The 25,657-nt window shown below is 39.4% G+C and overlaps 1 protein-coding gene and 2 long non-coding RNA genes across 5 annotated transcripts in view; 2 read left to right on the forward strand and 1 right to left on the reverse strand.

The window, feature by feature from the left end:
- Positions 1–25,657, reverse strand: part of mettl22 (methyltransferase like 22) — a 53,913-nt gene that overhangs the window by 8,633 nt on the left and 19,623 nt on the right. For all 3 annotated transcript variants that reach the window (XM_012879559.3, XM_036148573.1, XM_036148574.1), the window contains exons 7-9: positions 24,349–24,420; positions 20,736–20,789; positions 18,576–18,656 (exon numbers count right to left, since the gene is read on the reverse strand). In XM_012879559.3, coding sequence (XP_012735013.3) covers positions 18,576–18,656; positions 20,736–20,789; positions 24,349–24,420 — 207 coding nt within the window. The remainder of the gene's footprint in view (positions 1–18,575; positions 18,657–20,735; positions 20,790–24,348; positions 24,421–25,657) is intronic.
- Positions 6,152–9,974, forward strand: LOC118566444. The gene is made up of 3 exons (XR_004933015.1): positions 6,152–6,355; positions 9,003–9,143; positions 9,887–9,974. It is a non-coding gene; the product is annotated as an uncharacterized LOC118566444 (long non-coding RNA).
- Positions 9,972–15,885, forward strand: LOC118566443. Its single transcript, XR_004933014.1, has 4 exons — positions 9,972–10,088; positions 12,240–12,308; positions 13,740–13,798; positions 14,762–15,885. It is a non-coding gene; the product is annotated as an uncharacterized LOC118566443 (long non-coding RNA).

The raw sequence follows: 25,657 nt of genomic DNA on the forward strand, positions 1-25,657 counted from the left end.
CCAGTGACTGCAGCATCTGGGCAGGTAGGCAATGTTTATTTGGCTTTTTCTCAGCAGCTTTAAAAATTCATACAATGCATGGGGGTTGTTCATGTGAGCTTCAGTGTCGCATCATCTGCTTATTATAAGCGACTTTGGGCTTGTTTTTCTCTAAAGTCACTTGTAACTTTTGTGAGTCGGCAGTTGCGTCTTTTTGGATTTGTTTTTGAACGTAAAGTCGCGCTTTTTGGGCTTAGTTTTTTTTTCCAGACAGAACACCTTTTTCTGGGTAACTCGCCACGCAACAAGAGAGCGGGGCTCAACCTCCCCTCCCCTGTGACAACTACTTAATGACCAAGAAAAGTTCCAGTGTGTATGAATACCAGCTAAATGCATGTGTGATGATTAGAAGCGGCGTGTGGTGGTTTTCTTGATGGTCTTCCACTTCTTTTCATGGATCAAGTCAATATTTATCTTAAGGTAATCTTGTTTGTGTGTGTCTGCAGAGGTGTGTGTGTGTGTGTGTGTGTGTGTGTGTGTGTGTGTGTGTGTGTGTGTGTACTTGTATTTCCACCTACGTGGGGATTTTGGCCTAACTACGTGAATACACGTGGGGACCTGTTGACCCGTGGGGACTACATTTGAGGTCCCCACCGGCACAAGCCTATTTTGAAGCAGAAAATGGTGTATAGATATGCTCCATGCAATTTTTGAGGAAGTCCCCATGAGCTTCATTTCAAGACAAAATTTTGTGTGAGTGTATGGGCATGCGCGCCAGGTGGACACACAGAGGTACTGCAGTCCCCATGAGATCGCTGTTCTGGAAGAGTGCGTCACTACCTGCTCTATCTCTAGTGACCTCTATTGGTCAGAATGTATATTGCAAATTGTTGGTCAATTTATGTGACCTCTATTGGTCAGAATGATTACTGCAATTTAATGGTCAGTTTAAACTTTAACTTTTAAAGTCTAACTTTTTACTTTTATTTCTTACAGTCTGAATTAATAAAGTATTTTTCATTTAATTTATTTTATTTTAAGTTGAAGTTTACATATATTTTCCCTTTCTGCAAATTATCTTAATTTATGTATTTTTTTAGCCACATGTCATTTTCATGATCTGCTGTAGCAATGACAGCAGGAGTGGGGGCATACAGGGTCTTAACCCCCCGACCCCCACCACGAAACAGCCCTGCCCCTCTTCATGCACTCCCAAGCAGTGGTGATGTTTATAGATTAACAATTTATGGCTTTGGTCTGTTGCTTTTTGGGTCAAAGTTTAATCAAACCACAGCATTCATGCCTGCTTAGAGTAAAACAAACTTTGTCATTTTGTATTAACATAGTGCATACAAAACAAAATTACTTTGCACACAGCTTACAACAATGTAATGAGATTGCAATTGAGATAAAATAACATTACAATATAAAGTGTAGCCATGATGAGAATGTACAGTGCAGGAGAAAAACAGTTTTTAAAAAAGCAGAAGAACGTTCCACCATGTTTATAGTGCAAAAATAGCGGTCAAATGTTGGCAGTGCAAGATAATATCGGTGCTAAAAAGCAGCAATCGTTCAATTGTGTACTTTTAAGTTTAAATGGATTGTGAAAGTTCAGCAATGTTTGCAGTGCAAAATGATGTGAAATGGCCATAAAGTTCAGTTCTGTGCATGTGTGATGCAGACTCCAGTTTAGAGTTCAACAGTCTGATGGCAACGGGGAAAAAGCTTTTGCAGAAGCTGGTGGACCTTCAGTGGATGCTGCAAAGCCTCTTTTCAGAGAGCAGCATGGAGAACAGTCCATGGTGAGGGTGTGAGGGGTTACTGTGGATGTTATGCAGCGCTAAGATGAAATGTCCTTCATCAGAATTAGAATCAGAAATACTTTAATTATCCCAGAGGAAAATTAATGGATGGAAGAGGAGCCCTATTGACCTCTGTCCTCACCACTCTCCTCACACTCTTCCAGTCAGAAGCGCTGTAGCCTCCACACCACACAGAGAGACAGTTGGTCAGAATGCTGTTTTTGGTGCTTCTGTAGAAGGTCTTGAGGATGGGCGGGGGCAGGTGGGCTCTCCTCATCCTCCGCACGAAGTATAAGTGCCTTTTTGTGTTGTTTTTATCATGCCACGCTTACCGGGATACACTGCCTTTGTTTACTCCGGAGAACAGCTGATCGCTCTAATGCCGACCGGCGTGGTAGCCAGACCTGCTGAAATACCATCCGAACTCTGGAGAAAAACACGCCGAGGTTGTAGAGGAGGAAAGCAACATCATGGGATGAAAGGAGGGTCGAGACGGGACGGGCTTATTGAAAGGAAAAGATTTAAGTGGTGTCCCCCCTCGGGGGTGAAGGGAAAAGTGGGGAAGCTTTTGCTATTGGCCGAGACCGTGGCTTATTTAATTATGCGCGTTTTTTAGGGGCCAAGGTGTACAGAAGGAGGGATGGTGTTCAGGCCTGTCCAAATATCAATAGCACCAATGGTGGTGGGAAATGGTACTGCAGCATATGGCCAAGAGTGGAACTCTGGGCCTGTTTTGTTTCTGGAGCTATGCCACCAGCCAAGCAATATTTGATTTTTGATAATTGAGGCCTTTGCAGCTCATGGATTTGGACCAATCTTATAAATGCTCATTTCCTGGAAGTGCTCTACAACATGCCACTAACCACATCTTCTTACCTCACTGCTAAAAGGAAGTAGCTATAGGAAGGGGATACAGGTATGAGCTCTTCCCTGTTGGTAGATGCCTCAAAGGGGCTCCTGTATGCCGAGTTGGAGCTGGAACAGACAAACCGTGTGTGAGCTGTGTGCCATCAAAGGTTGCACATTTTCACCTTTTGACCCCTACTGTGTCCACGTGGAACCACCCAGGAAGTTCAAAATCACAGGTTCTGTTCCTCATAAGGTCACCTACAAAATATGTTAAAATCAGCCTCCTGTGAAAAAAACAACAAAAGCTGATTGCCCCGAAAAAATCAGCCAACTTCCTAAGGGCTCAAGACAGTATTTGAGTCTCAAAAGCTGAGGCAGAAAGGTTTATTTATGCGCAGCAATACCAAAATTCAGATATGAGTTCTAGCTCACCCCTCAACCGCTGTCTGTGATTTTTGTGCCTCTGGGTGCTTGCGTCTAAGAATGGCAACCGTTTGAAATATGAAAAAGAAATGCACAAAACACACTGCTTCTAAGAAGCAGTGTGTTTTGTGCCACTGTTCAGCATAGGAGCAACGAAGGGTAACAAACTTGGTACCAAACGAAAGAGTAAATGGAGACGATCGAAACAAGCCCTCTTGAGCCCGTGTAGCTCTTTCCTGTGTCTCCCAGCCGCTGGTTTTTTCACCTTGCTGAGGTGACCTCAATGGGGCCTCCTAGAAAGCAGTGTTTTGTGCCACTGTTTAGCAAAGGAGCATCGTAGCCTCACAAACTTGGTACCAAACGAAAGAGTAAATGGAGACGATCAAAACAAGCCCACTCGAGCCCATCTAGCTCTTTCTTTTGTCTGCCAGCAGCTGGTTTTTGACCTTAATGAGGCCTTAATCAGGGCCTCCTAAAAAGAAGTGTGTTTTTTGCCACCAGTTGGCATGGCAGCGGCGTAGCCTCACAAACTTGGTACCAAACGAAACAGTAAATCGAGACAATCGAAACAAGCCCACTTGAGCCCATGTAGCTCTTTCCTTTGTCTCCCAGCCGCTGGTTTTTTCACCTTCATGAGGCCTTAATTGGAGCGCCTAGAAAGCAGTGTCTTGTGCCACTGTTTAGCAAAGGAGCATTGTAGCCTCACAAACTTGGTACCAAACGAAAGAGTAAATGGAGACGATCGAAACAAGCCCACTTGAGCCCATGTAGCTCTTTCTTTTGTCTGCCAGCAGCTGGTTTTTGACCTTAATGAGGCCTTAATCAGGGCCTCCTAAAAAGAAGTGTGTTTTTTGCCACCGGTTGGCATGGCAGCGGCGTAGCCTCACAAACTTGGTACCAAACGAAACAGTAAATCGAGACACAGGCTCACAAACTTGGTACCAAACCAAAGTTTAATTTAATTTACTTTAGAACGGGTAGCCCCCTCCTATGTCCTGCAGTATCAGTTTTTTGACCTTACTGTGGAAAAAATTAGGCGTGCAGAAGGAGGGATGATGTACAGGCCTGTTTTCCATTGGTTAATGGCGTATTTGCCCTAACCTGACAACAGCCAGATGCATGTATCGCTCCGCCTAGCTCCACTCACATACATCTGGGACACGGCTCCTTGAAAGTGATTTCCCCAACCAAATTTTTGGTCTGGCCAATCAGGACGCAGGGCGGGTGTTTCCTGGATGTGACGTAGTGGAGAAGCCACCGTGAGATTCCAACAACAATGGCGGCTCGCATCGAGGAAGCAAGCGTTAGCATTGATGCTGCTATTTGTTCCGTGTTGTCCAATCTATCTGATATTGTTTCATTAAAAGAACATCAGAGAACGGCTCTGAAGGCTTTTGTTGGTGGAAACCATGTTTTTCTCCGCGGAGTGGGGGGGCGGGGGCGGGGGGTGGACGACACGTTTTCCGCGGACCGGCTCGCGGAGCGGGGCGGGGGGTGGACGACACGTTTTCCGCGGCCGCCTCGCCAAGATAGCGCTGCGGGAAACCCTGCACTACAGCCGCAAACACATAAAAAAAAAAAAAAAAAAGTTTTTTTTTTTTCCGGCGTCGGTCTCATCAGCGTCACGGGTTAGCTTCGGTGTGACTGGTTGAAATAGCACGTCGATAAAGATGACAGACAAGTGGCTTATCCAATCATATGCAAGGAGTTTTGATAAGGCCCAGCCTTCAGTAAAGGCAATTCCTATGGCCGTGTCCCAGATGTATGTGAGTGGAGCTAGGCGGAACGATACATGCAGCTGGCTGTTGTCAGGTTATATTTGCCCAACCAACATGTCTGAAACTGCACTACACGACCACAACTACGGACCGTAGCTTATTTAATTATGCGTGTTTAGGAGGGGCCAAGGTGTACGGAAGGAGGGAGACTGTACAGGCAACATAGAGGTATAAAAGGGCTATCTGCATCCCATATATAGGGGCTAAGGGGTGTAGCAGAGTAGTGGATAACAACATTGCCTTCCACCTAGAGGAGCAGGGTTCGAATCTCAGGGGGGGGTGGTCCAGTCAAGCACTTTGGCCCACCAAGAGGCACTCTTCCTGGGGAGAGGTCTCTGACTGAGACACCCCCAGCCTGGAAGTGGGAGATAATTTTTTTTTTTTTTATTTATTTCACATTAGGGGTCTGGAAGCTATATTTGCAAACGGGTTCAATAATATATATATATATATATATATATATATATATATATATATATATATATAAATATATAAAATGTTTGTATATATAAATAAATGTTTGTATATCTGGAGCATGAAGCAAAAGTAATTTTCCTCTGGAATTATTAAAATATGTCTGATTCTGATTTTCTGCAATGCTAATTCCTGCATACAGGCCCCTGCTGATCAGAGCTAAACCTACAGTGAAGCAGTTGAGGGTGTAGACTGAAGGAGCTATGGATGCACTTCAGGACTGTTTTGAGTGCTCTGACTGGGAGTTTAAGAGCATTGTCATGAAAAAAAAGTTCAAATTCTAGATCTAGGATCTGTGTTAAAATATAAGCATTTATGGAGCTCCGGAAGGACTAGGGGGCCCTAAGCAGCTGCTTAGTCCACTTATGCATCAGCTCAGATCTAAATGGGATCAGCATTACATAACTTAATTTAAGACAAAGACAATAGCTGAATACTTAGGATTTAACTAAACTGCAAAACAAATATTTAATTTTTGTTATTATGTTTTAGTATTTGATCCATCAAAACATTTTTATACCCCCCCCCCCCCTCACACTTATAAGTCTCTGGAGCCGCCACTGGCTGTAGCCCCACCGTCCATTCTCTATAATGGCTGCCATCTCACACACATCCTGAGATTTGAAGTCCCCACCACACCCATGCCCATCCCCCCTCAGCGCTCCCTCCAGGGTTTGCCAAAATGATCAAACCCAGCAGATTTAACTGGTGTGAAACCCACAAAATCTCCATTACAAAAAATAACTTTCACTCCAGACGCATTACTATAGGAGATTACATTTTTTTTTCTTTTATTTCAGTTTTATTAAGTAATTGATATGCGGTAAAGTTGTGAAAGCAGAGTTAAGGTGTTATTAGTTGTGTACACAGGGCTGAGCCGTCAGCCTCAGCAAGCTGCTTTTTGCACCCAACCGGGAACTCCAGTGTGAGCCGGAGACAAAATCAAGCGCTCCTTTATGACTGCTACACACCTGCAACTACGGAGGGAAATTAGACCTTCATGCTACCACTTGAGGAAGGAGAACCAACATAGCTGTACAGAAAATGGTAAGATTCCTCTTATTTTAACGGACTCCAAGTTGTTATCTACATGCCTTTATCTACACAGCACACAGTTAGATATTCTTTTAAGTGCTGTTTACACTTCTGTAAAAGCTCTGTTTCAATCGAGTTTCACTAGGATAGCTTGCTGAAATTAGCCGAGCTATAGCTAATGAGAAGCATGCACATTTTATTTTCCACCTATTGAGGTCCAGCAAAAAAATTGAGATGAAAGCAACAATTAATGAAAATAAGCTAAAAATAAAGCTAGTTAAAAATTATTTTGTTAAATATGACTGCTCACTAAAAGGATTCAAATGCAAAATAATAAAAAAAAGTTTGAAAGCTGCAAATCTAATAGAACAGAGATCATGAAATACACAAGTTATTTCAGTAAGCCTGCTTGTGTTATTGAAAAGGGTTATAAATGTTTACATGTGTTCTAATGGGAGATGATAGACATGGTCAGCTAAAATGGTTGCTTCTGCTGGGATAGGGCCTGAAGACCACATTACACCAGACAGTATATTCTTTGTAGAATGATAAAGGTTTGGGTTTCTTTGTCTTTTGGGGAGTCACTGTGAGTCATGAGGTGTGAATTAGGAACTAACTTTGACACTGCAACTTTGTGAGTGGGGGAGCCTGTTTGAAAAAAATGAATTTCAGGGCTTTGACTTCTAATCATTACGTTTTTTCCCCCATGAAATGGCAACCAGAGTTTTGGAGCCAGTGCAAGGAGTGCTGATGGAGTGCCTGTATTGTGGGAGGTGGTTGAGATGTCTACGCCTAGCTGTCCCAGTACACAAGGTAAATTATCACAGGGAAAGACACATTAGCCCACAATATGTCTCTCACTTGTGAGTTGATTTCCATAAATATTTATATTAAATGAATATAATTTGGGAAAGACCTACAGGTGAGAGAGGGGATGTTTAAGAAGAAGTTAATGAAAATATTAGAAATTATTCTTATTCCACATGCTTTTAGTTGCCTGGATGAAGGTACTATTTATATCTGTTTTTGTTTGAGTAGTCAGTCAAGTTTTTCTTGTCAAACCAAAACAAAAAGCATATACGTCCTTCAGCAATTTAATTTCAAATTCAAATTGTTCATTAAGAAATAAAGATAAGTGATGTCATCTCTGATGGAGAAACAATGTTTTGCTAGGATCCAGTACAACTGCTTTACTTTTTGCATGCATCCATTGTTTTTTCATGGCTTATTCAATTATGTATAGTCTAGTTGTTTACGAAGGACTGAAGCTTACATGATTAAAAATAGTAATTTATTTTTTTCTTACTCAAACGCTTGTTCTTTTCAAAATTCCTGGTGTCCTCTTCTTACTTTATGCAAATGAGGAGGGCAGCTTTCTTAGTCCAGCTGCTCTACTATTAGTCAATAAACAGGAGGGAGAACATAAGCAGATCGATTGTTCATGCCTGTGCTTTTGGCTTTAATTTAGCAACCTAAGTATAGTAGTAGGACTTCACGTTCTCTCTAATAAGATGTTCTCCAGAAATGGTCAAAAGCAAGGGATGAAAAGTCGATCAATAGTAGAGCAGTATATATATATATATATATATATATATATATATATATAAAATAAGGACCAGAACTCGTTTGAGAAGACCAAATCTAGGAGATGCACAGCCTCTAAATGGCTTTAAGGTGGTATTGATGGTTCATTAAGTGGTTCATGAATTAAGTCTTTATCTTTTTTTATTTTAGCCACTGATGAGGCAAATGGGCTTGATCCTGAACAGATGCAAAAGGTAAGTGTGCCTATTAAGAAATTCCAATGATGTGACTACATTTTAATTTAGTTCTTGCTGGCTTTTACTCTTCATACTGTACAGTTGACTTAAATGTTGTTCCGAATTTAAGTTTGGAAAAGTTGCTTCCTAGTTCACTTAACCACTGATTATGACCAAAGTATTAATTAGTATTTTCAATAAGATTTTACAATTCCTACAGTGGTGAAATCTATTTTCACTGTAGAGAAGTTGCCTATATTTTTATGCAGAGAAATGCTTGAAAAATATGAACTGGAGTAAAATGTGATTTGTCTAAATTCCCTGAAATGTGATTTAAGCTTTTAGTATTGAGTTTGGGCGGAAGCCTTATCTTGAAAACAGGTCTTCATCCAAGTTGGCCTTTCAGGTCCAATGCAGATGGTATGTCTAGATCATAGATGATGGAAATCAGTTCTGTTTAGACCTCTATCATTTAAAAAATTGAATTTTTTATGTCCCTACTGCTTCACTTTTTTAATTGATCACAAGCAGTTTGAGACACATGAGATAGCTATCTGTGATCAAGCTGTTGAGTAGATAAATGCCTAAAGCAGGGATCAGCAGTTCCAGTCTCTGAAGGCTGGTGTCCTGCATGTTTTTTTGACGTTTTCCTGCTCCACCACACTTGACCAAAATGGATCATTAACAAATGTGTGATAACAAGCTATTGGAGAACCATTTGTTTCAGATCAGGTGTGCTGCTGTAGGACTAGACTCACTGATACTTGCCTTAGTTTCACCTGGGTGCATCATTCTCATTGTGATCAGGGTTTAGTTCCTCCAAGGTATTTTGCTGTTTCCAGTCTTTTTCACTTTATAATGTGGACATTTAAAAATGCTTGGTTTTGGTGTTTTTATAGGACCAAAAGCCTCACTCTCGTCGTCTCGTGATAGTCAGAGCACAACCTGATAGATGTGAGGCTCGTTATAAGGCGGCCTGTGTAAAGACAGCAATTGAAGAAAAGGAGTGGACGTCTTCTCTGCATCAAAAAGGTTTAATGGTTAGTTTTGCTTCACTTTTTTTGTGATATACATCCCAGAGATAACTGTTATGGGTTTGTCTTCAGTAAATGTACCAGTGTATGTGAGGCTGTTTTGACTTAAGATTTGTAAAATATTTTTCAAAAGGAGTTTCAAATATCTTGTACCTGCTATAATTATGAAATCCACTCAAATTTAGACCCCTTCCTGTCAGCCTACTGTGTTGAAAAAGCGAGCCACTAGAGCCATGCAAAAGAGAAAAGATAAATAAATACAATTTAGAAAACCATAGCTAATGCTGGATCAGAGAGTCTTTTAACCTAAACTTAGTGATTTGAATTAGTTGGTAATGGATATCAAAATCCAAAGCTAATTGGTGGTGGTCATTTTTTTGTTTTTGTTTTGTTTTTTTACAGGCACATCTGATCATAGCAAACTTAGCTTTTGGAATATTTGTGATACATTAGGGTGGTTCGCTACATGGTTTGTATTAAATATATAAGCAAGGTATTTGCTTTATTTCCCCACCTTATGTTAAGTTGATAAAATGTGTTGGCCAAGTGATCAAGTGACCATCAAATCCAGAAACTCCAATTTAATCTCAAGGACCCTTTGCATTTTTGTTGCTGTTGAGAACTGACATCTTAGGAATTTCTAAATACTTTGATACAGTTAAAGTTAACTTTCTAGCTCTGTTGTTAGTTATTACATTTCATGTAGGGGTGGGCTAATGAACTAATTAATTGAGCTTCTCAATTTTTAGCAATCACAACAGTCATCCAGCGAGAGTGACGATTCCTTCATCCTTGGTCCAACACCAGCTGCAGTAATCCAGGACACGAGCGTGCCAGAGCTCACAAGAACCAACAGTGTGATTGTAAGTTTATCTACAAGCGTCATTGACACTAAAAAGGAGGGTGACTCAACTGAGAGGGATGCTGCAACTTCATCTTCTAGATCATCAGGTATGGATGAAATGTCAAACAATAGCTGTATTCCATGACAGCTTTGAACAAAAGAAAATACCTGAAAGTTTGAATTAGTCAATGCTGCAGAGGGTCGGTATTTCCATTTATCGCTGTTTTTCGAGTTCAAGTGTAATTGTTGTAACTCTCTGCATATCATCCTGTGAGACTTCTCTTCAAAACAATGTAAAAGAAAATCTCAACATTGAAGAAAATAGACTAAAACATAAGTAGTCTGAGAAATTATTGTGAATAATGCTACAGCTGTTAAAGGAGAAGTCCGGTCAAAATCAGTATTCAAACTGCTGAAAGTACTTTAAATATAAAATTATTACATACTGTTCAATAAATTATAAGCTTTTTTAGTTAAGAGTAATTTTCATTTGAAGGTCCTTTTATGGGGGCCGCCGTCTTGGTGAAGAACAGTACTGCCACCTCCCAGTTTGTGACGTCAGGTCGCGGGATCGGCTGTTCAGCAAGTCCCAATGCCATATCTGCCCCCTTGTAAATAAATACCCGTTTTCATGCCGAAATATTTTTTAACCCCTTAAACAAAGACAGACATGATATTAAGCATTTATATTTAAATTAATACTAATTTTACATTTTAGAGACATAAAAACACAACAAATAAGCATTAGAGTACGGTTTATGGGTTGGGTTCTGCAATGTTATGAGTATAAAACTCATCTTTAGAACCAATCTCTGCTCAAAATGGGGATCTGCACCGCATAATCTACTTTCAGCAGTTATCATCAGTTATTGCAACCGTAACTGCTGAAAACAGATCGGCTCATTCCGAGTTTACTCTGTCCTCCTGTCAGGATGAGCTGCAGTGCGTTATGAGGTGGAGGGATATTTCATCGTCACTTAGTTTAGACCCCAAACAAGCCACTTCACTTTCAGAAACAAGCCCATAAAAACCTGCATCCCGCAACTCATTAAATTTACAAGCGACTTTAGAAAAAATAACACCAAAGTCATATAAATTAAGTGGGATTCGCCACAGTGAGCACTCTTCCTAAGTGTGTTGTATCCCTCCGCTGCTATGGTCGGGTAAACAACTGTTACCAGAAATTATATCTTATAAAAAAGAAAAACGTACCTAAAAGTCTCACTCTCATGTAATCTTGAAAACATTCTTCTTCCAAATGTTGGCTACAGACGACGTGTTTTCTCTCTCGCCAGAAGCACGATGGCAAATCCTCCCTCTTCAAGTAGATATTCCAACAAAACAGCCCATGGTGGATCATGAATAGGAAAGGTGAAAAAAACTAATGTTTTTTCGCCTTTAACCTGATGTATTGGAACATCCAACGGCCATGCACGTGAGCATTGTTGCTTCAACAATAGCTCTCGCAAATTTCAATGGTGAAGTCCTCTGGAAATCCGAAATAATTGTTTCTGAACGCAGCTGTGTACAACAGCTCCTGTTGAGTTTGCTTGTAAAGCACGGAGATCTGCCGTTGGCTCTCCGCGATTCTACGTCACAGGATATGATGTCAGGCGGCCATCATTGCCCATATTTGGGCAATATTGACCGCCCCTGTACACAGTGATCCAGATACAATTTATGCTTTTTATTTTCTTATTGATTAACGCTAAATTAATTAAATAACCACGAACAAATTAGTTTTAGTTTTAGTTAATGATCCCCTAATTTTTCCTTGTTGACCGGACTTCCCCTTTTATAATGATACAGCAGATGATCATTCAAAAAATTATTCAGATATAAAGCCCTTATGTAATGTATAATGATTAGTTAGTGTATTTATGCGTATTTATGAGGCCAAAAACAGTTGGAAATTCAATTATGATGACTTGAATTGACTGATGTCACATCCAGCACTACCCGAGATGTGGATATATGAAAAACACTTTAAGTGAATAAGGATATAAAAAAAAAAATCCCCTGAAAATCCTCCTATTCCGGAGGGTTGTAATTACTTAATTAGTGCAGTTTCCATTAAAGGATTTTGAATTTTTACATTTGGTTTTTACTCAATGTCAACAGCTTCTGATTAAGTGCTATTAAGAAATTTGCAAGAAGGTCAACTGTTAAATTAGTCATTCAAAATGCTTGTCTTAAAGCAAACATACTGACTGCTTACTGTTGAATGCTCATTTACCTAATAGACCTGCTTTATTTAGGTCAGTTTGGGGTGAGAAGGAGATGCACAACTAAAGTTGAAAAGAACAAAGATCTGCCTTCAGCCAAAGGTAAGAAACGTTCTGAGTAGAAATCAAATTACATTGTAATTTTCTAATAAATATTGGACCTTTAGAGGACACACTGTCCGTTATTATTACTCTTCTTCAGGCATGCTCTTTTTGTCTTCCATAATCTATTTATAATCTATATAGGTTTTCAGTTTACTCTGTACCTGGGGTCTCATTTAAAAAGGAGTAAAAGTGTGTGTACGCCCATATGACAAAAATGACAGGCACACACAAGCACATAGTTTCACTTTATAGATCCCAGCTGCACTTCAAAGTTTGTACAAAAGGTTCCTCCTCATGTTCAGGTGTATTTAAATGAGCCAGCTGATTAATGTTATTTCATGGCAACCACTAAGAAAAGAGCAGGGGAAAAATCTATTTTAATGAGGCAGACATAGGTGTTTTGGTGAGGTGGAGAGTTGACAACACATCCTATTTGGCAATGGTGTGACAAACAAAAACAAATTTAGACCTACTGCGTGGCAATATGTTGCCACTACACTTAATGCAGTGAACAGCATAGAGAGGACCATGGCTGAAAGAAAAAAAGTTGTCGGATTTAAAGGTGGAAGTAAAGAAATAAACAACAAAAATTAGCATGCTACACCTTGATATTTTTGCACATTCATGATATAAAAGTGTACTCCCAGCCCTCCGAGTTGTTAACAACTGTAACTGAATGGGGAGAGTGTGGTTCAGTCATGTCGGTCTCTCCAGTACTTGACCCAGTTCAGCATATAGAGAAAAGAAGAATGCACTATGGCAGTCTAAATGGGCTTATAAACCAGTCATCATGGATCAGGAAATCTTTGTGATCCCTGAACACATGTTGCCTCATAATTCTTTCCATCTTTATAGTGTTCCAGCAGTGCCAATGCAAAATAGCCCAGCTTTACGTACAAAATATTTTATGGTTTTATTTATTTTTTATATTCTGTCCCAATATCTGTTAATTTGTGGAACACAACACCCTGGTGATCCACGGAGATAGGTAAAAGGTGATTAAAAAATGTTATTGTGCAGACTTTGCTTTAAGATTTGAGTGGGCTTATTGTTCTTTTTTTGTTGTTTATGTGACAGGTCCACATGTATAGTTATGGCTTACCAGCATATATCACACCACAGTTTAACATGCATAGAGTCGATCTATGATTAAAGTCTGGAGATATATTTAACACATGAGAGGAATTATCCAGCAGCTTGGCTGCAACTCACCATTTTAACATCTGCATCAGAAATTCCCCATGTCCAAATTTTGCATATGCATGGGTCAGAGTTGGCGTAAGGAATCGCACATTTTCACATGAAGTTTCTGTTTTATGAATAAGAAACTTTTCATAGAAAGTGGCATATGCAAGCTTTATAAATGAGACCCGTAATGATTTTCCCAAAGTTGCATGTATACTGAGTTTTGTTTCATTTAATAGAAAGATCAGATGACGAGGTACCAGTGGCCATTGAAGTCTCTGGAAACTCTAACACAACTAAAGGTAATTTCTCTTCAAAGTTTGATTATAAGTGGGTAGAATCTTTTAAAATGTTTCCAGAAAGACAATCCTCAAAATTAAAAATTACTTGACTTCAAATTGTTATATCCATCCATAAATGTTCTGACCCACTTAATTCCTCATGGGGTCACAGGGGTTGCTGGTGCCTATCTCCAGCGTTCACTGGGCGTGAACAGGTCGCCAGTCTGTTGCACGGTGTACCCCTAATTGTCATAATAAAAAAATTGTTATAATAAGAAAATAACACCCATCGGATCAAATGTCCTAATAGCTTTTCTCCCTGTAAGCCAGGCTTGAAAACACTTTACTTATTTTTACTAACATTTGCTGTCACTATTCATTAAATACTTCACATTAACAGATGTAAACCTATTTCCAATATTACCCCCAGTTGTAATTGAACTAAACAATTGGGAAATTAGTGAACAGTTCACAACACTTTTTGGTGTTAATCTGAGTTTTCCCTCATTTATCAGCCTGATGAGGATGTCTCTACACAAGATAGCTTATTTTTTCTTCTGACTGTATACCCTCAAGCAATAGTTTGGTTTTATTTCTTCTCCCCCACCATCACCTATCCACCATCAATTCACCCGAAACCTTCTTATTGTTTAAATCCTTTGGAAATATCATATATATATATTGAGCAATTTTGTTGTTTTTTGAACATCCCTTTGACCCCATAATTTTTTCTTATTATATACTTTGTACAATGACTTTTCTATTGTATTTACTAATGCTTTTAGAATAGCTGGCAATACTTGTCTTCATTCATGAATAGTTGTCAGCATCACTAGTAATACCCCCTCCATCAAAAAATAATTTTACTGCAGTGTACTACTGTGATGAAGAAATGTTTTCGTGATAACTTTATATTTGCCCTGCCACAAAGATGGAAATATTTTTTGATTGCAGAAAACTTAAGTGCTTCTAATCATTTTTCAGAGCGATCACAAACAAAGAGACAGAAGTGGAGCCAAGAAGAAGTCCAGGCAGTGGAGAAAACGCTCATGGACTGTATCAACTTTGGAACTGTTCCTCGGAAAGCCGAGTGTATGAAGTGCATTGAAGCCTCACCAGTGGCCCTCAAAAACAGGACATGGCAAGCAGTTAAATTCTATGTGAAAAACCGCATAGACGCATTAAAACGAAAAACTTTCAAAAGAAGGTAAGCGTTGACCTTTTATTACTACCCTTTTATTAAACGGGCCATTTGTTAGTGCCACATCCAAGCTGCTTCTGTTTGGAGTTTTGAATTTTTAGGACAGTTACAGTCAAGGTCAAGTCAACTAAAACTGCATGTTCATATATACGTATTGATGAATACGTATTGTTTTAGTTTTTCATTTATTTGTACATATTGGCTTGTATGTATTCTTTGCCATAAGATAGAAATTTTGAAATCTATTCAATAAAATGGTTTACATACAACCAGAAAGAGGAGTCCAGTATTAATGGTTAGCAATAACAAGGTTACCAGGTACTTAATTAAATTAGAATTTATAAATATTTTATTAACCCAAAAGAAAAATTGAAGGTTGTGGCTCCTATTCTGCAGGTTTCTTCAAAGAACTATTGTAGATTCTGATGCCTGTAGACAGGAAGGATCTTCTGTAGCGATCTGTATTACAGGAAATCTAATGAAACCTGATACTCTGGTGTTGTATAACAGTCTGATGAAGAGGATGTTTGGATCCAGGATTTTTTATTTTTATGCAAAACCATTCTTTGCACAATTATTTCCAGAGGTTCTAGAGGAGCACCTGCCTTCTTAATCAGCTTGCTGAACTTCTTTAGGTTGATTGCTCTGATGCTGCCACACCAAAAGATGTAGAAAAGATCACAAAAACATATTTTTTTATAAAAAAATTCTAATATAATGTGGTTTATTGATTTAAAAGAACACTGATTGCTCATATTTGATATCTTCGAATGTATCTTGGTTTTCCCTAAAACTAAACCCAACAGTGCCACCTGGTGGTTGTCAGAAATGGCCAAGTCCCCATGTTGATCCAAAAACCTGACAGATTTTAAATTTTCTAATTTTGATAAATTTTTACATTAAAGTTGATATTTCATGTTCGAAGGTCTCTAAAAAAATTATAAACCTAAAACCAAGTCTTTAGGTTGTTTAGAAAGATGGGTCCCCACGTGTAAGCCCCTATTCTGTGCTTAAAAAAGGTCCTCACGTTGGAGGAAAAACGTGTATGTGTGTGTGTGTGTGTGTGTGTGTGTGTGTGTGTGTGTGTGTGTGTGAAGGTGAGACTGGATCTCAATGTCTGATTACTCCATAATGAATCAAAGCATACACCTGTAATAATACATATATTTTTTCTTAGTATTAGCTGTAATTCTACGTGAATTCAGTGGGTTTCTTCCTTGGTTCTGATCCGTTGTGAGAGAGGAGAGGACAGCTTCTCCTACCTTTCTACTAATACTGCTTTCTTTCTGCTTATTTTGAGGCCTCTACATTTCAACCAGTGTTTAAGCTGTTCTATGCTGGGTTTCTCCATTAAAGCGGGTTGAAATGAAGCTCCTGGGACGTCATTATCTTCCAAAATGATTAGTTATGCGGTTGGTAATTACGTAATTTTCTCTCTGCTTGTCCGACCAGCTGGGAAACCAGGCTGTCTCGGAAAATGTGACGTCATTTAAGAAATACCCTATTAGGTGTAGGTTAAGGTTGGGTATAAACCGGTACAGGTTAGGGTCAGGCCATGGAAAGGCTTAAAAATAAATGGAGGTCTATGGAAGTCAAAGTACGGTCCGCACTTTGCATATTAAAAAGAATGTGTGTATGTGTTGGGTGGGGGAGGTCATTTGATTGTGTCAACACAGTCGACAGATGTAGGGTGTGTTCACTCAGCTCAGCAGGGGATGCTGACTGCAAGCAGATTTAGTCATAATGGCCACCACTGAATTGAGAGAAAAGATAAAGAAACTTTCAAGTCTGAGAACAATATCTATGGGGGTGGTGGTATCATGTTGTGTAGATGCTTTGTTACTGGGGGTGAGACTGGTGCATTTCACAAAACAAATGTCATCATGAGCAAAGAACATTATGAGGAAGTATTGAAGCAACATCTCAAGACATCAGCCAGGAAGGTAAAGCGGGGACAAAAATGCTCTGTCAAATGGACAAGGACCCTCATCGTGTGATCACATTTGTAACAACGTGGCTTAAGGGCTTAATTAACAAGTCGGCAATTAGGTCGCTACATTTTTAAGTTCCAGTTTCCCTCTTAGGAAAATGCCATTGTGGCTTTTGTGCGAGCCACAATGGCTTTTGTGGCTCGCACAAAAGCCATTGTTAAACATACAAACACCGCCAACCTGAGCCTCACAATGCGGTTTAAAGTTACATTTTATTGCAATATCTTTATTTAAGCCATGGTAAACTGTTCAACTGATCAGGAAACATAAAACAACAATAGGTGGTGATTCTTCATTGCTCGTTTAGCTACTATGGCTACTGTTTTCTTTTCTTTCATAATTCTGAAAATTAAACTGTTTTGGTCGTCCTTACTGACCTGAAACAGGAAATGTTTAGTATGACTTCATGCAAACGGTGAGGAAAAAGGTCAATCTTACATTTAGGTTTTAACATATTCTACATGTTTTTTTGCATAATAGCTTGAGCTCCATCAAACCATATAAAGACTGTCTGTGAACATGATTTTTTTTTTTTTCAAAGACTACTAAACCTTATTAAACCGCTTTAGCTCTGGACCAGTTGGACCAGTATTTGAATGATTGTAATCCATGAATCGGCTTTGATGTAAACCAGTCCATTTGAGCTCTGGCTGCATGTTTAGAGTCATTGTCTGGCTGGAAGGTGAACCTCCACCCTAGTCTCAGGTCTTCTGCAGCAGTGCAGCCTCTAACAGGGTTATCCTGGATTTAGTCATCTTCTCATCAACTCTGAACAGTTTTCCTGTTCCTGATGGAAAAAAAAACATCCCCACAGCATGATGCTGCCAACCCTTTTTTCAGTGGCTATGGTGTGTTCAGGGAGTGAGTTTTCAACACCATACAGTGTTTTGCATAAACGCCAAAATTGTGGTTGTTTAGCTTCTTCGACATGTTTGTCGTGTCCCCTAAGCAACATAAAATTAATTTGGCTTTCTCTTCCATAGAGGCCAAATCTGGGGAGGGGACAACTTGTCCTGTCTAAGCTTCTCATCCATGTACTCTAAATCGCTTTAGTTACTCCAGAGTTACCATGGGCCTCTTTTTTAGGGGTAGAAGAATAAAAGATACTGAGGATATATGCATACAGAGCTTTTCAGATTCTTATTAATAAATATAAAAAATGCATGTATTATCTGCTCAAGCATGGATTATTTTGTGTTTGTCTATCACATGAAATATTTATTAAAATATTAGACTATATTATTGTAACATGACAAAATGTAAAAAATTAAGAAATATATTAAAATTATTTGCAAGGCACTATATACTGCGTATACCTCATGATATCTGTTCCTGTCATCGGTCACAGATACTGGAATCTATAACCTCCTCAGCCATTCCACATCATGTCTTTGCAATTCACTAGACTTAATGCCCCATGTGAGGGGCGGCTAGTAATTATGTGTGAAAATAAACTTCAAACATTTTGACTTCCATGATTTATTATCTCGCAAAATAGCAAGTCTTAAAGAAAACTTTAGCTCACAGAATATGTCAACTTAATTAACTAAAACAATGCATGAAGAATTAGAGAGGTATTCTATTTTCATTAGAATTCGACACCTACCATCAGCTGCAATAATGAAGTCGGTGTTATCATAAAGATCAGCAACTTCTTCTTCTGTCCAACTGAACTCCATATCAGCATCTACACAGAATACAGCAATGAAGACAGATGTTTTTCACAGAGTAACGGTGGTGGATCTCATCACAGAACCAAACATAACTCATGATCTATCAGAATTCCTCTTAGTGACCAAATCTTGGACTAACAAATTCAATAAAACAGTCTAGTCTGAACTTAAATATTCATAACTGTGGCATTTAATCCAGGAACACTGTTTAAAGTTACTAGCCAGCCTTTCAACAACTGTACAACAGTAATAGAAACGCAGCTGGGTAATGAAGTATGGAAAGTCCACTGCAGGATTTGACAAAAATACACACTTTTTAAAAAGTGTTCCTGTTCTTTATCATATTTAGATTAATTACATCATACCAGGAATTAGTAGCAACAGCACTGACGATATGACACTTTAAAGCAGCACCATGTAACTTTTAGCCACTTGGGGCGCTAGACCTGTAACTTTCAGGTTGAGCGCCGCTGAAGGCCACTGGCAACACTGCACTGCCACAAAATTAAACAGTCTTCCTCCATGTTTTGGAGTATGATAGCAGACCACTTTGGACAAGCAGATTGAGAAATCATAGAGTTAGTGAAAGACAAGGCCCCATTCACCCCTGTAGGTTATACTCAGAGTCTCCCATGGAAACGGAGAGGGACAGGATGAGGCAGAGTCAGGGGGAGAGGGAGAGGGAGAGGGAGGGGGAGCTCCAAGAGCCGTGAATGAGAAGGACGGGGCAGACAACAGGCTCAGTCATCTGATTATGAAAGACTGCAAGAACTTCAATAGAGAAGAGCTGATACGCGGGTTTGTGAATATATATTGACTGTATTTTGTAGTGATAACCACGGCCATGACAAATTTTGACTCATGGAGAAAAGTAGAAGCATGCTGGAAGAGCTGGTGGATGTTAGGGACCTTGCGCTCCTCAACCTTCCATTTGAGGATTCCCCCCAGATGCTCAATAGGGTTTAGGTTCAACAAACTGTTTGCATGGTTTTATGCGCATCCTCTTTAGAAGGGGCTTCCTTCGGGGATGACAGCCATGCAGACCGATGTAATGCAGTGTGTAGCATATGGTCTGAACACTTACAGGCAATTCTTTTTTTCAGATCCTCAGTTCTTTGCCATGAGGTGCCATGTTGAACTTACAGTGTCCAGTATGAAAATATGTGAGGGTGATAACACCACATTTAACAGACCTGCTCCCCATTCACAACGGGTCGCATGACATCAGAGGGGAAATTGCCAGAGGGGTAGACATCAATAGCTGTGTGTTAAGTTATTTTGAGGAGACAGCAAATTTCCACTGTTATACAAGCTGAACACTACTTTACATTGTATCATTGTATCAAAGTGTCATATATTCAGTGTTGTCCCATGGAAAAAAAAATCAAATAAATGTGAGTGACGTACTAAGTGTTGTGAGATACTCTACATACTAATCCAAAGTTGTGTAGCTACACAATGGTCAAAGTCACTTAGCAGAGCAACATCTGTCCATCTAGCTGGAGAATAATGTGTTTATCTCCTCCCTCTGGTGTTGGTTATGGTATATTCTCCTGATATAGCATTTTCTTAAGAAACAAATGAGATGCTAACTTCAGGAAAATCCTGCAGTAGTGGTGGGTAATGAAGCAGTTCCAAAGGCCCCAGTATGTGTCACACTGACCTCAAAATCAGCTTCAGCACCAGCCTCTTAATGACATGCATCAACTGGACCATATAGTTTTTATAATAATTGCTGCAGATAATGTTGAAATCTGGCAATTACACATTACCTTGGAGCTCAATTATCCACACATCATTGCAGTAACCTCATATTTAGCTCAGGCTTTTCGCTGCTACCTCACAGAATACAAGTAAACGCCACTGAGGGGCAAATTTGATTGAAAATATGAAAGTAATGTGATCAGCTGACTTTACACCTATTCCAATGTCACCAACAGGTTGGTTAACTTGAGACAAACTACAGATGAGAAGCTATATCTAAAGTGAATTTGATAATTCACTTATCAAATTGTGAATTTGACAAGTGAATTATCAAATTCACTTGTCAAATTCACTTATGCTTAAAATCTAAAGGAAGAAAAATGTGTTACCTGTGCAAAGACTGTGTTGCAGCCAACAGAGTTGTTTTACCTTCACCTCCCCACCTGATGATTGGAAGAAAATACCTTATTATAAACCATTGTAGGCAAAAATATTGAAATCAAGAAGCCCATAGGCGAAAAACAAAAACTAGTTTGTACAAATGCGTTAAATGGTAAATGGACTGAACTCATACAGCGCTTTTTCCAGTCATACCACTCAGAGCGCTGTACACTAGAGTCACATTCATCCAATCGCACTCACTAACACCCACACATTTATACACTGATACTCAGCTCAGTAGGCAACTTGGGGTTAAGTGCCTTGCCCAGGGGCACATCGACATGTGACAAAGGGAAGCTGGAATCAAACCCACAACTTTCTGATTGCAAGCAAACTACTGAACCCATCAAGCCACAGTCGCCCTCGCATTACTTGTGAGAATAGCAACAGCTAGAGAAAGATACTGAGAGATGCTAAGGTTGTATTGTTAGCATATAGCTGAAAAGCATGTTCTCAGACTCTGTTAGGAGACACAGCTACAATATACTGTTTAAGTAAGTCAACTCTATTGTCTCTCTTCAGGACCTGCCTTCCTACATGTTTTAGGTGTTTCTTTGCTGCCACACCAGACTTAAATGAACAATTTAACAAACAGCTCGGGCACCTGATGGCATGCGGAGGAGGTAACGCTATCATTTGAATCAGATGTGCTGGAGCAGAGACACATCTAAAACATTATGGACAGTGGGCCCTGAGGGCCAGGGTTGAGAAACACTGGCCTGTCCTATTTGGCTCATTAGTGAAGCCTGCTTTCCTGGATTTTGACCTTTTACTTATAATAGCTGTTTTTATTCTATATCCCTTCAAAATGACCATATTTTAGTCAAAGCAATTTGCACATCCTGCAGGTACCAGCCCAGATTCTCCCAAATAAGAGAAGCACAAAAGTGTTCCTTAAATAAGCTTATAAGCTTACATGGTCCAAAGTTTTTTTCTAAAGGCTATCAATACATATCGACGTCTTTCCTAATTAAGGATCATGTTTAGCAAATCTAGGAATTCAGAAAGCTTTAAAATAATTCATGAGTAGCCATAACTTTAACGATTGTTTTGTTTAGATGGATCAAACCTTGAATGTGAGCCTGTCTTCACGTTTCAAAACGTGAATGTTGAAACAGCCTGAGTCATGTAGAGTACATAAACTTAGTCTTGAACATCAGTCCACATTTTTTTGTTTAAATAATTGTGATGGAGACATTGACACAGATCTCAGAATAGATGTCAGCACCAACCCAAGCTTTCCATACATACTTTAAATCCAAAGAATATTAGTCAACAAATTAAGAAAAAATTGGAATGAGACACAGAATTAGTATTACCCACGTTCTTCCAAACACTCTCTTCAGATCATGAAGGTTCTAGGGTTCCTTTCTATGCTCTCTGATAGCTGTGGTTTGGGACCATTTCTTGATAATCCACAAATCCTTGTGTCATCTTCAGATTCTTATCACTGATGTCCCTTTACATTTCTCCATTAATTCTTTCTATAAATGTATGACATCTGTAAGTACTATATGCTGTAAGACTGCCCACACCATGACGTTCCCACCTTTAGAAAATTATGTTCTTTCCACTTCTTTCTAGATTATGGTTCGAAACAGTCCTCCTGGAGCATTCAGAAGTCTAGAAATGCAACTGTAATCATGGCCATGAGTATTTTCACCAACGCAGGGTTTATACAGGAATAAGTAACTCTAATTTAATGCTTTTTAATGCTCTTTTAATGCTCTTTGAAATAATTTTAATGCCATCGACAACTTTGTTATCATATATATCAGCAACTTCTTCTTCTCGTGTTTGGTTCCGCGCAAACACGTTGAATCAGTCATATCTGATATAATACATCGGAATATATTTTCTTTAGAAAAAAAGTAAGGCATTTTAAATGCCACCGATAATCAGATTTAATGAATTTTAATGCCAATTAAGGCCTTAGTTTAAAAAAAATTTTTTTATGACTTTTAATGGTTTTTAATGACCCGTGCAAACCCTGCAAGAGTAAGACTATTTTGTAAAGGTCTTTTTTACCAGTCGTAGACTCCTGAGCAATGCTTTGGTAATGACAAACCTTTTTAATAGATTTTAAATGTTTTGCTCATACTCAGGAAATGTTGTGCATGTAAACATAGCTGTTCCATGCACAGGATGGCAGGGGCTGGGAATGACCCACCCCCAAAGGTGTGGGAAAGCTGACCCAATGGAAAAAAGAACCATGGTACAGGCAGAAGTAAGGAGCCAAGAGGAAGAGCAGAGAAAGACAAAAGTTGGACAAGATGGGAACTTCCAAAGAGGAGGCTTACATGGGCTGAACTATGGAGACATGAGCCTTTCTGGATCTCCCTCAGCTGAGGGTTGTCTATGATACCCTTAACACCTGTGAATCTGCACTGATGGGGCAGGAGAGATGATCAAATATGTAAGCTCAGTGGGCAAAATGGGCCATGGCTCACATCTTGACAGGATGTAAGACTGCCCTGTCTCAGGGTAAGTATAGGTGGCACCATGACAAAGTACTGTCAGAGTTCGCTGACATCATGGAGCAGGAAAAAAGAAAGAAACACCCTTACAACATCAAGCCTCCACAAAGAACAGCAACAACACTACCAGCACCTCAAAAACATAATAAGCCTCCTGCAGATATGACTGTACCCTGTGGAGATCAGATGTAGAGGTTTGCTAACTCAGTCAGCTTAGAAGGTGTTGACAGGAAGTGAGAGAAAACCAGCAGCGTGAAGATTGGGTGAGGCAGCAGAGAGCCTCATGTTGGCTATGGAGCAGGAGGGAGACAGTAGTAGCTGGCCACCACTTCTGACCCGCCATCAGGAGAGTGTTCTGGTTAGGGGTTGAAACACTCCATGGTTGTTGTGAAGTGTTGGGGGGTCTCCCCATAAAATTGCTTCTCAAGCTACAGATGGTTCAGAACTCAACTGTCCGTGTCATCACCCAAACCCCTACCTATAATCACATCACTTCTGTCCTGCAGCAGCTTCACTGGCTCCCAAGCGAATCTCGCATCATTAAATTATTCTATTCACTTTTAAAGCGATTCACAATCTCGCTCCTCCAAATGTATCTGACCTTTTACGGGTCTCCATGCCCACCCGTTCTCTCAGATCAGCCTCCTACCTCCTCCTCTCTGGTCCAACTACCTGTTTTACCACCATTGGTGGCAGGGCCTTCAGTCACTCTACTCCTCAACTCTGGAATTCACTGCCCTCTGACCTACGAAACATAATTTCTCTCTCACTGTTCAAAACTTGTCTGAAACCCCACCTCAGCCCATCCCTCTTATACTATCGTGCTGTATACTTTTTTAATATTGTACATGTTGTTGTTGTTGTTCATAATAAATAACTAATCAGACTGGAGTTTTCACAAAAGCTTTCTATTTAACCTTTTGTTCAAATGTATCCACATTAACTAGTTACACATCTTGTTTTACCAGTTTTTGTTAAGCTATTATTCTCTAACTGGAAATCTAGCACATTTATCATTTTGTTAATAATATGAAAATAGGAAAAAAAAAAAAAAACAGGAACGTCAGGTAAAATGTCGTCTTACCGGCTGGATCAGTGATGTGCTTATTTAAAGATACATTCCTGCTGCACAACCGTAGAAGGTCTTCTCCCACATCTGTAAAAACATTCAGCATAAACACAGAGAAAAAATGACAATGTTTTGTTACGTCTTGTTGCACTTCTTGCATCTGATTGAACTTTAGGGATCACATCCAAACCTTCTGACAGAGTTTTTCCAGTGTTTTTTCTTGTTTTACTGTGAAGCACTCCGAGTTTCATATGGGGAAAATAAATCCCTCTACTTATTAAAAGATATGCTTGCACAGATTAAAGGAACACTTTGAAAACACAACAGATCACAATCGCAAAAAAGATTCATGTAGGGTTGGACAATATAGGAAAAATGCTCCTCAATAAAATAGAATTCACATAGATCGATGTCGATACAATTATTTATCTAAAATTCAGAAAACATACCCATTGAATTTACTGTGCACTGCGACGTAATCTTTTAGATGAGAACAATGGTTCGGGTGTCTGTGAGATAAAGAAATGGATCCTTTTGGAACCAGTGTGTGAAACTGCATGGGACTGACAATGACTGTCGGTAGACAGCGTGCCTTGGCCCTTAGGCCGTGGCCCAGAATCTATAGGGTGACTTTTCGTATGAACTGTCAGGGGGCAACTTTCTTCCACCGGGATAAGTTGCTACACATAGCAGTGATCTCAAAACACCAATGTTCCCACATTTTCACTTGCACATAAATAAGTTATAGCCAATAAAAAATCTAAACTGTTGCGCTTTGGTCCAAGATGTCACGTGATCTGATTTTTGCTGCTCAGCCAATCAGATTGCTGTATTGTCAGCTGAGCGAGTTCAACCGGTTCATCATGGCTGCGCCCGTAAAGGCTTTTTATAGGTAAAAACTCAGTATTTTACTATATTAGTGAAACATTAACTTAAATGCCACCAAAATAAAATAAATAGGCTTTATTGATGTTTAGTGGAAAATCAAATATTAAATTAAGAACAAGAAATCCCAACATACAGCTCTGCGTGGCCTACATTTAGAATGTAAAAAGAATAAGAAATATATATAAAAAAATCAAGAAACTAAACAAATAAAAGATATTGTGACACACAGATAATTATACAATATCTTTTATCCTCCCTGCTATTCTTCATTCTTCTGCTGTCTCCTCTGCCCTCAGTTTCATTCTTCTGTGTCTGTTAAGATAATGGGGACTGGGGCGGCAGGTGTATTTGTACATTTGTTTTCGTGTAGTTTGACTCGTGATTGTTAGCTTGGAGAAACAGATGCCATTCCCTGTGGCATGACACCGTATCCCTT

Source organism: Fundulus heteroclitus, chromosome 16 (assembly GCF_011125445.2).
Source record: "Fundulus heteroclitus isolate FHET01 chromosome 16, MU-UCD_Fhet_4.1, whole genome shotgun sequence".
NCBI lineage: Eukaryota > Metazoa > Chordata > Actinopteri > Cyprinodontiformes > Fundulidae > Fundulus > Fundulus heteroclitus.